The sequence below is a fragment of the Quercus lobata genome, chromosome 4 (genome assembly GCF_001633185.2).
Source record: "Quercus lobata isolate SW786 chromosome 4, ValleyOak3.0 Primary Assembly, whole genome shotgun sequence".
NCBI classification, from domain to species: domain Eukaryota; kingdom Viridiplantae; phylum Streptophyta; class Magnoliopsida; order Fagales; family Fagaceae; genus Quercus; species Quercus lobata.
The window spans coordinates 86,360,306-86,371,739 of record NC_044907.1 but is presented as its reverse complement, the minus strand read 5'-3'; the positions used below and the strand labels follow the sequence as shown (position 1 = coordinate 86,371,739).

Here is an 11,434-nt window from a genome sequence, read left to right as displayed (position 1 = left end):
TAGGGTTTATGATGATATGATGCCATGATAGATGTATGTTAGGGCTTTGAGATGATTAAAGTCATGTTGTATGCTTAGATGTATGCTAGTTTGTATGTGAGTATAGAATGCAATGTTGAATGTGTCTTTAATAGGATTAAGACATAAGACACAATGACTGGAAGCCGACACACGGGTTAGGTGGTTTTGGGTGCCTAACACCTTTTCAAAATTGTACGTAAAATTTAAACCCATACTCTAGTAGTAAAACTTAGTCCTTCCACGTAAGGGTGTAATTAAATAGTTCACAGACCTAATCTAGGTGGCAGCTCTAATCTTTTCTTCACTCCGATCCACTCGGCCTTGGTGTATTCCTCTTCTTCCTTCAAGGAGGAATGCTCGCGCTGCGCTCACACCCAAGGTATGTATGTTGTTATTTTGAATGATGTATGGCCTTGAAGGCACCATTGTCATATGCAAAGGATTTCCAACAATTACAAATTGAGTTGTGTATTGAAAGAGGAATTGAAGGCCATGCATGGTAAGATCCAACTCATTGTAGAGGCTAAAAGAATGATGAAGATTATGCTTGTTAGATGGTGCATACTAATCATGACATCGATGTAAAAACGTGTAATGGACAAATTTTTTTTTTTCCTTTCTATGCATAGTACACTATACACGACTTCTTGTCAGAATGATATTGATACATAAAACCATTTTATTGTCGTGGTTGTGTAGTATATGTTGTCTTCACTTTATGTCTTTGCGTTTGGTGTGTTTATTTCAATGTAGTCATAAGCTTTATTTATTTTCTCTACCATAGAATAGTCTAATATAAGAAAAATATGTTTTTTTACACGTTATGACATTTAATATTTTACTCAAATGAGTATTGAAATATGCACAATACACTAACTTTAACAGTAGTTCGTGAATAGTAATAGAGCATATGATACTGACAATATGAATAATAATTCACGAATATATGGCCATGAATATATAGTTGACTACAAATAAACTACAACAAAATAATAATCTCACGTAACTGTTAAAAAAACGAACATAGTTCACAAAATACAAGTACTTAAAAAGTTTACAAAATACATGACTATAGTTATCCACAAATACTTGCTTCATATGTTCAACCATGTTGGGTTCTATAATCTTCCCACATTGCTTCAGTGATCTCATCATGATACCAAGTCATGGCTCGTTGTGCTTGTAGATTAAAGGCTTCTTCATTCTTGCCACTTCCAACTCTTGCATCACTTGAGTTATTTGTATCACATACAGTGATACTTCAACATCTTGTTCTTCCCATGCATGAAACAGATTATCTGACCAGTTATGCATGTGTATGAAGTTATGCAATGCACAACATGCTGTGACAACGAGTTGTTGTTTGGCTGGTGAATAAGAGTGCATGTCATTTAGAATAGGAAACCTTGCCTTTAGAACACCAAAACATCATTCAATAACCATTCGCAATGAGGAATGCCTATAATTAAATAATTCTTGGAGGTTTGTAATTTGTCTGTTAGCACCTTGGTATTCTCGAGCATGGTGTCTTTCTGACTTCTGTGGTGGGAGGAATGCAATACCTAAGATAATAGGATCCTGCAATAATCGAAAATAAGTCTTAACATGAGTAAAGTAAGACAAGTTTAAAAACATTAGGTTAATATCTACGGCCATGAGGTAAGAAATTATAATTATTTTTGTAACCTCTAGCAGACCAAGGGAATTGATACTTAGCGTCTCCAAGAGCCTCTTGCATCACCCTAGAATTGTTTGCATCACCCTCCCATCTAGCATGAATGTATGTAAACCTTATATCAAAGATGTATGCACACATAACATTCTGTGTTATCTTACTTTTCCTATCTCTAAATGTGATACTGTTACGAGATGGAGTTGGAAGTACTGAAAATGGATACCATCAATAGCTCCTATAAATTGTTATTAACAAACCATTACGTGACATCAATATATAATAAGAAATTTTTTTATTTTTAATAAGTAATTTAAGTTTCATTGAAAATTTTCCAAAAACAGACACATGCAAGTATAACCTGAGTATACACCAGCATATTATGAAATATTTATTATTTATCTTTGATAAGTATGAAATATTTATTATAAATAGGAAAAAGTATCATACCTTAAACCATGGATAATACATCCCATTTTCACAAAAATGACCAGGGTGCTCATTTGCACCATAATCTGGCCTAATTATCATGAATCTCAATGAATGAATTGCCCTTAATGCACGATAAAATCTCTGTTGAATGGTTTCAAGTGAATGTTGGGAGCGGTTTGCAGCCAACCTCATGTTTTTATTATGCCCAACAATATATAAAAGCGTCCCAACAACCTCCTCAACTGAGACAATTCCAATATCTTCCTCTAACAAGTATAGCATTTTCAAATCATTACATAAATGCTGAAAGATGTTAATGTCCATGCAAAACATTTCATAAAATGCTTAGGGATTTTCTTCAATTATTACATCCATGAAAGACCTCCAAGTCAAAATACTATTGCATCTAGGACTTTTGAGATAATATTTTTGCACATACTGGATACACTCAAACACATAACTTGTTGCTATTTCAGGCTCTACATCACTTTCATCATAGTCTGAACCATAATTGGCCATGATTGAATCACAACTATGATTAATACAACAATGATAAATCATGAATATTAGAATATAGCTTTAAATAAAATATGTGTAATATCAAAGACAACATAAGTCAACAATACTATATATAAAAGTGCACGCCATATATAAATCCCTAACAGCACTTAGTCTATAATAAAATAAAAATATAACTGCACTTAGTTCGTAATAACATAAAAATATAACTACTTCCATTTTTCTGTCACTTAGTTCATATTCTACCACTAACATAAAAACATAACTACTAACATTATATCCAAAATATGTGGCACACTACCAAACAAGCCCAACACAACAACAAAACAAAGCAAACCCAACAAAAGCAATCCTGCCTAATATCCATTCCCAACTAATTCCATCCAAGCTCTTCTGCTTTCCAACTTCACGGAAATTAAAGCAGCCCTAACATTGGGATTAAGGAGTACCTTTAGAACCTTGTAGTGGGTGAAATCATATAAGTGATCATATGAGTTAAGCACCTCAACAGCTTTGTCAATGGAGAACCTTTCACTCCTCACAAAAGACTCACCGGTTTGCTTTCTACTCTTATTAGCTATGAGCCGTACCTTTGACACTTCCGTGAAGCCCTTGATAGCCTCAGTCATTTCACCAAGTATCTCTCCTTTCTTCTTCTACTTGGAATGCTCTGGTTGGGCTACATGCTTTTCAATACACCTGCTTTGCTCTTCAATTGGTGTGGCCAGCTCCTCTATGGCATCTCCACTATCAGCTTCTAAATGCACATGTACTCTAGCTGATAGAAATCCCTCGTCTAGCTCTCACTCTTCATCACTGTTTGGGGCTGGTTGGGCTGATGAAATTTGAAGGAATCCAGTGGCAGTGCTTTTGTTGAAAAGTTGTCCCAACAAGTCATAGTGATCAAGGCCCTTTTTCCGGAACTCCTTGCATTTAGGGTTGGGCTATCAACAAGCATATATAATGGGTTAAACACATGTAATATTTATTTAAGTAAAACAATAATTCAACAACATTAAAATTATTGTGTACACATATAACACTTACCGCAATTGCATTTGTCCAAACCTCTTCACTTCCTATCACTATGTTTGTATGGGAATCCCAACCCATCCTTGAATGTCCGATTAGCTCAAAAAATACACGATGTCTAACCTTCAACCTTTGAAATTTCTACCTTACTTGGTCTTTATGGTAGTTTTTACTAGCATGTCGGTTAAACTCTTTTTGGATAAAACCCCAAAGACCTTTCTTAAACATACCTTGTGGCATGTTTCCTTTAAGTTCTTCCACCAACACATCAATAAAATGCTTAGCAATAGGGAGAGGCCACAATTTCCTATCTTCAGCGTTGCCTAATGCGTGAGCCATCTAATGGCACAAAAGTTCCACATACTTAACCAATACCCAAATATCCAATAACATACGTCTAAAATATTCTCAATTTATTCAAATTAGCATTTAACCTGCGCAATACACGGGATCATTTTATGAATTAGAAAACAATAAATTTAATATAACAATACATTAAAATTCAAAATTCATCAAGGACATGTTGTACAGCCCCTCATTTGTCCTACTTGCAGGAATGCTACATATAAAATACAATATCACTCCATTTAATATGTCAAGCTTATCAAAACAACTTCAAATTGTTAATTGCATTCTGGATCCAAATGCAATGGACAGAGTTAGAATCAATAAATAAATAAACAAAACCACTAATAAGATTTTAAATAAAATAAATAAATAAAACTATTCTCACAAAATCTAGTTATATATTACAATGTCCTTAATATAAAATAAAATAAATTTCCAGCAAACATATATAAAATAGAATAATAGATGCAAGAAAACATTATTTGCAAGGGACTAAACTAAATGTTGTGGTGGGCATATATTACAAAGCAATTTGTTGGGAATTTTCTTGCATTTAATTCTCTATACCTGCAAATAAAAATACAGCTTAAATAAAATCACATATTTTCATATAAAAATAATTGAAAAGTCCCAATGCTACTTAAAAATAAAATAAAATAAATAAAACACACACACACACACAACTAATTTGTCTGTACTGATTCTAATTTCAGTCAGTTACTTTCAAACTAACTAAATTCATACATGCATTAATGAATTAAACTTAGAATGTAAACATTATAAACTCAAAAATCAATGTGTATATAAATAATCTCAAGGAAAATACTTGTGAACTAAAGTATCTCTTAATTCGGACACAGACACAATTCAAAGATTCTAAGGGATGTTGTCGGAAGGGGCACAGTAATGTGGTGGGTGCAATACATGAGGGATCTAAATTGCAAGTATTAATAGTAAATAGACAGATTTAGAAGCAACCCCAAACATAGTGTGTTGTGCATTTTAGCCTAAAAAGTTTGGAGTGGTTTTGCAATCTTTCTAGTCAGATGATCAATTTTAACAAATCTGCAGTGTTTTTCCTGAGCAGTGTAAAGAATCTGTTTTAGCTCTTTTTAAGGTTAAAGAAGCTTAGAGCATCTACATCCGGAAATTCTATCTCATCCTATTTTACCATCCCAAAAAGTCATTTTATCAATTATACAATACAATTTTACAATACACTCAGCATCCCAACTTTTATTTTTCTATTCTACTCATTAAAATAATATTTTTACACAATAAAATATATTTTTTCTTTTTTCTTTTTTCTTTTTTTTTCCCAATTTTCTCCTCCACATGCTACCTTCCAGACTCCTCCATTAACCACTTTCTTCCACACAACTCCGTCCTGTATCCTCCATCATCCATATCAACCCAGATCGGCGAAACAGGAAAAAAAAAAAAAAAAAAAAAAAAAACGCCACCAACATCGCTGCAAAAACCATCACCTTCTTCCACACAACTCCATTCCTTTATCCTCCATCATCCATATCAACCCAGATCGGCAAAACAGGAAAAAAAAAAAAAAAAAACCGCTCTCACAGCAAAACCCATCACTGCAAAACCAATTTTCACAGCAAAACCCGCTCTCATCTCTCTCTCCATTTGTGGCTTGGTGCTTCTCCGATCTGATCTAATGTTATCGCTCACAGCTCCACGCCGATTTCCACCACGCCGGACAGCAAGCTCCACACCGTCACCCTCAATCACCCATCCCCACCACCACTGAAACCCTCCACCGCATCAAACCCATGAGCTCTCCACCGCATCAAACCCACATCAAACCCATCTGCCACCACATCAAACCCTTGATTCAAGGGAAAATAGAGAGGAAAAAAAAAATGAAAGGGAAGAGATGGACGAGAGAGGGGGCGGGATTGAATGGGTGAACTGAAAAAAAAAAAGAAAAAAAGAAGAAGCTAGAGAGAGGAGATGAGAGTGTGACCGGTGAGAGAGGGAGGAATTGATAAAGTGTAGACCCAATAAAATATTAGTTTTTTTTTTACAATTGTGCTACAGTGCAATTCTATCTTTAGAATTGCACTGTAGCAGTATTGCAAATTTTTTTGCAATACTTGCTTTTTACAAGCCCAGCTGTGGGGGATTTTGGAGGCGTTTATGCTAAACCCATCTTACATTTGCCATATCCATGCCCGGCTGCGGATGCTCTTATAGACTTGGTAACACCAGGATCTCAATTTAGATTTTGGCCAGAAGAAATCTGACCTGTTTAGAAGTTTGGTTGAAGGCAAAACTGTTGTCTCTGGCTGGAAGATTGACTTTGCTCAAACCTGTGCTTACTTCACTGCCTCTCTATCATTTTTGGGACCATTTAGAAGGTGTTAGAAAGTTCATTCTATGAATTTGATCACAATTTGTTTTCCAAAAAAGAGAATGGGGCTGGGTTGTAGGAAGATGGGACATTTGAACAAAGAATTGTTAGCTAAACAATTTTGGAGAGTTGCTTTGAATCAAAATTGTTTGTTCTTTAAGGTGTTGCAGGCCAAAAATTGTAGACAAAATAATATATTCAGTGTTAGGATGAGATGTTTCAATTTTTGGGGTTGGGAAGGTATACTCTATTGTAGAAATTTAGTTTTGACTAAGGCTAAGTGGCGTGTAGGGGATGGTAAATCTATCCCATTTAATCACCCAGCTTGGTTTATCATGAAAGAGAGGGTGGATAATGGTCCTAGTTCTTCTGTGCATTTTGTGGCAGATCTGATTGATCAAGATGGATTTTGCTGGAAGACCTTTTTCATTAAGACCCTTTACCATCCTTCAGTGGCAGATGAGATTTTAAGAATTGCCTCTGTCCAATGGGAATCTTAAGAATAAGGTCATTTAACCACACTCAGTCTAGGATTTATTTTGTGCAGAAAGAGTATCATCCATATAAATCACAAAAGCTTAGATGATCAATTGAATTCTGCTTCTTCTGTCAGTCAGAAACTTAGCACCAGGTTATGGAAGCTGAAATTGCCTTTCGAATGCTTGGCCTTTTCTTTTGGAAGTTAGTACACAATGCTGTACCTGTTAAAGAAAAGTTGGTTAAAAGACAAATTAAATTATATCTTCTGCATGTGTACTTTGTGGTGAGAATGAAGTGATTGCAAACCACTGGTTTTTATCTTGTTCTATCGCTAGAGCAGTTTGGTTTGCTTGTGAATGTGGTGTCAGACTTGATCTGTTGCAACCATAGTCAATTGGATTCTGAGTAAAACATTGTATTAATGCTTTATATGAGGATGGCTCTGTTAACTCCTTGTTTATGGCTGTGGTGGTTGGGAGTTCTGTGGTCTGTGTGGTTTTCCAAGAAAAAGTTGCTTTTTAAGGCTGGTCCATTTCACCTAATGTGATGGTAAAATATGGAAGGGGGTAGATGGTTAGTTGTTCAAATGATGATGCTAAAGCGCAGGTGTTCTTCTAAAAGAAATAAAATTGACTGGCTTTGTTCTTCAAACCTCAAATATGCAATTCAATCCATTTAATCTGATTCCCAAGTGAAGATCCTCATGGGGAAAATCTAATGGTTCTAAATCAAAGCTTACAATTCTAAAAAGTATAAGGCCAATTGCACAAAAAAGCTTTGCATAAAGGTGTAATATATGCCTTTTGATTTCTCAAGAATAATGCTATAAGAAATTGTAAATGCATCCATATATCAATAATCCACTTTCTCATATGCTTTGACACCAAATGGTCTTAATTAACTTAATTCCACATCACTAACCCAATGCAAGTTCACCAAAGACCACAAAATATGTATATGAAAATCAATAGTTTTAATACTTCACATAGATCATAACAATAACTTTGAATTCAGAACTGTTTTTTGTCAATAAAACTTGAGCAAAATTTTAGAAACCTACTAATATGAACTCACGCACAATAAACATAAATATTGTGGTAAACTTATATAATCTCTCAAATTAAACCCTCCAAAATATAATTAAACTGCACTCCAAATAACCATCAAACACCAACCATTTGATTTAGGCCTGCAACTTAGAGATCTGATGCCAGCTACTCTTTGCCCTCAAGATCCAATCTTTCAAAACCCAAATCACTTTTTAGAACAGTTCATCCAATTACTTGAATCTTTATTACTTATAACCAAAAAAACCTTGTCATAGTTCTTTTCTTTTAACGTCAGCTGAAAAAACCACAGGAGAAAGATTGTAGAGAAGGAGAATTTCAAACAATAAAAAGTAGTCCCTTTCTCATTATAATGAAAATATTAATAATAATAAATAATACACTATCAATACTTACTTTAGACTGATCAAGCTTGCGGATTGGGTAGAGATGTTCTTTAGTAGACCACTTCTTTGCCAGGTTACCATCATCTATCAAATATAGACAGTTCAAAAAAAAAAAAAAAAAAATAGCTGACTAACCACCAAGGACTGTTGAACAACTAAGCTGTCCCTCGCAATGGAATTGAACGTGTGGTGACCCACTATGCTTTAACAGATAACAAAGCCATTCATCAACAAAAAAAAAAAATCAAAAATTTTTTTTTTTCTGTCAATACAGTCTGACCCAAATGCAAACCAAATTCTAACCGCCAAACCTTTAAAACAATCCAACCAAAATATCTAATAAAAAAATCCAACAAAAATACCCATAAAACAATTAAAAAAAAGGGTTAAAATACCGTTTTAACAAAAGGGTCTACCGTTTGGTTTTAAACCATTTCAATATTAATAAAACACAAACAAAACAGCATGAACAAATAGAATCCAAATAGAAACCAAATTGAAACATTTTCCATATTATAGTTTTGCAAAAAAATCAAGTTTGCACAACTTCTAAGCAAATCTCAACAATTTTTCTAAGTTTTTTTGTTAACTTTGTAATAACTATAAAAAACCTTGCAGACTTCAATCACCATTCACACATTATAGATATTGCAGCTTATACATGTTATCATGTGATATTCAAAATTAGGGAAATAGATGCAGCTGCCAAAAATTCAATTGGAAAGACTTCTATGACATAGTGATGCAGCAACCAATATATAAATATACTATATAGCAACATTTAAGAAAACAATTTGTTTTTTTTTAAATGTACATTTAAACTATCTGAATTCTAAATTAGAATACAACCTACATTTAGTAAAATGATTTTCATATAAATACAGCTTTATATGCAAAATGTTAGTTGAATTCTAATTCAAACCACCTAAATGCAATGCAAATCAATTTAAAAAGTCAAATGCAAATCAACTGTAAGTGCAAATCAATTTAAAAGTTTGTAATTGAATGTCACTGAAATGCAATTGAAAAATAAAAGCACTCAATGGAATCAACCCACCTTCTGCAGAGACAACCAACCATTTAGTCAAACTTGGAAAGGATGCTTCAACTCACCCAAATAAATAAGTGGAGCACGATAAGATTAACTTCACAAACAAAACAAACACAATCAGAACTGATTGAGATCAAATACTCTTTGCCCTCCCAAATCACTCTTAAACATGCAACTTAGAATAAGATACGAATGTTCACTTTGTAGAAATACTGGAGCAATTAGAAATATTTCTAATTTCCTGTAACTTGCAACTTGTTGACTATATTTTAGAACTAAGATAACCACACCATGAAATTATGTTGAGCAATTTTATTACTCAAATTTGCACGAAAGCACAGCCCACACACACACAAAAACAGAAAAGGACCTGATGAGAAAAGATAAAATAAACACAAACCTTCAACGTAAGCCCTCAAAGGTCCACTGTAAAGTGGGGAAAAATAAAACAGAGGACTTTTAAGACTATAACGGTGAGATTGGAGATCAATATTTCACATCATCATCACAATAAAACTCAACACTACAGCACACAACACCATTCTCCATGCATATAACTTCAACCACGGGTTGTGCATGAGTGACAACCATACCAACAGATCAATGTACAGAAAGATAGAATATATACTAAATACATTTATGCTATGAGAACCTTGTAAGGCATGCATTAGAGCAATATTTGAAGGACAAATTCAAGAAAATTAGGTCATTGGCAATATTAGTATGTAAAAATCCCCAAGTCCTCACTGAACCTTCTTTCTCCATCCGTAGAGATCTAGGATTTAGGGGTTATTTAAGGTGATAAGCATAATTTTTCAGTTATTTAAAGTAAAAATTAAGCTAATCAAACTATTAAATAATTCACTATAAATCTCAGTAAATCTATGATTTAAAAACCTCAAATTTCCACTACAAACACACAAAACTCATAAAACCCAATTAAATACTAAACCCATAAAGCCAGAAGTTCACTCAAAACTAATGAAAAACTCAACTTGGTGAGTGGACGCCGTCCGGAGAGGTAAGGAGGAGGAGGAGCAGATGGAGACGTTGCCGGAGGAAGAAGTTTGATGCATTGGGTTTAGGTTTTGTGAGAAGAAAATAAAAGAGGGAGAGGCAAATTGTTGCGCGTACGTTGAGGTTGCGGTTGAATGGAGCCGGAGATAGGTGGTGCTGGACCAAAAACGTAAACCTAAACCAAAATCAAGTCTTTTAAAAGACTAAATCATATTTAAAATTGAAAAAAAAAAAAACTTTTGACAGAGAATCCAACAACCCAAAACAAAAAGGAATCAAATCTAAACCTATCCAACAAAAAATCTCTATCTAAAGTAACATTTCATACCCAAATCTAAAAAATGGAAAAAAAAAAACAATGTACCGTGCCCAATCGATGCAGCGTTTACCGTTCTGCCTCTTTCTCTGTTTCTTTGTCCGTGTCCCAGGCCTCATCCTCTCTCTATTTCATCGCCTCTATCTTTCTCGGCCTCTCTCTGTTACATCGCCTCTCCCTATTTCTGACCCAATATACCAGTCTATTAATCAAAACCAAATCTGACCCAAAATACCAATCTAAATCATAACTAACACCCAATTGATTCTCCAAATAAAAACCAAAAACCCTAAATTTTTAAATTTAAAACAGAACTTTACCAGTAGCGATTCCGATAGTCGAGTAGTGAGTGGAGGCTTTCAGTGATGGCAGAAGATTTGGGTGGCGCCCTCGTCTGCATCTCTGCCTCTCTATTTCTCTGTCTCTCTTTTTCTCTCGATCTCTCTCTCTCTCTCCTTTCTCCGTGTAGCATTCTTTCCATTTTGTTGTTGTTGTTTTGTTTTTTTTTTTTTTTTTTTTTTAAGCGGTTAGTTACCTTTTCTATCGAGAGGGCTCCCAACGCAATGAAACATTATAATTTATCATTTGTCGTCTTTTAATTTAGGTTTTGTTTATTTTAGCTTCAAATCATTTTTGAAAATGTTTTTTTGTAAATGCAGGTATTTGATTATGTATGGAAAATAAATTTTTTGGAAAATATTTTCAGTTGACCATGTGTTTTA

The 11,434-nt window shown here is 34.2% G+C and overlaps 1 protein-coding gene across 19 annotated transcripts; it reads right to left on the bottom strand.

The window, feature by feature from the left end:
* Positions 1-935: 935 nt before the first annotated feature.
* On the bottom strand, positions 936-11,176 carry LOC115988164. Of its 19 annotated transcripts, XR_004091355.1 has the most exons (9): positions 11,033-11,176; positions 10,761-10,896; positions 9,386-10,571; positions 8,339-8,412; positions 6,290-8,219; positions 3,692-4,110; positions 1,708-3,588; positions 1,527-1,599; positions 936-1,388 (listed from the first exon to the last, which is right to left on the bottom strand). XR_004091355.1 is itself a non-coding variant. In XM_031111808.1 (5 exons), exons 2-5 carry the CDS (start codon positions 10,829-10,831, stop codon positions 6,263-6,265), a joined length of 456 nt encoding a protein of 151 aa, XP_030967668.1. In that variant the 5' UTR covers positions 10,832-10,951; positions 11,033-11,176; the 3' UTR covers positions 5,286-6,262. The 19 variants fall into 19 exon arrangements, 3 of the variants coding, with proteins under 3 accessions (XP_030967668.1, XP_030967667.1, XP_030967669.1); XR_004091351.1 differs by having other exon boundaries at positions 1,527-3,588; XR_004091346.1 differs by having other exon boundaries at positions 936-1,599.
* Between the last annotated feature and the right edge of the window lie 258 nt (positions 11,177-11,434).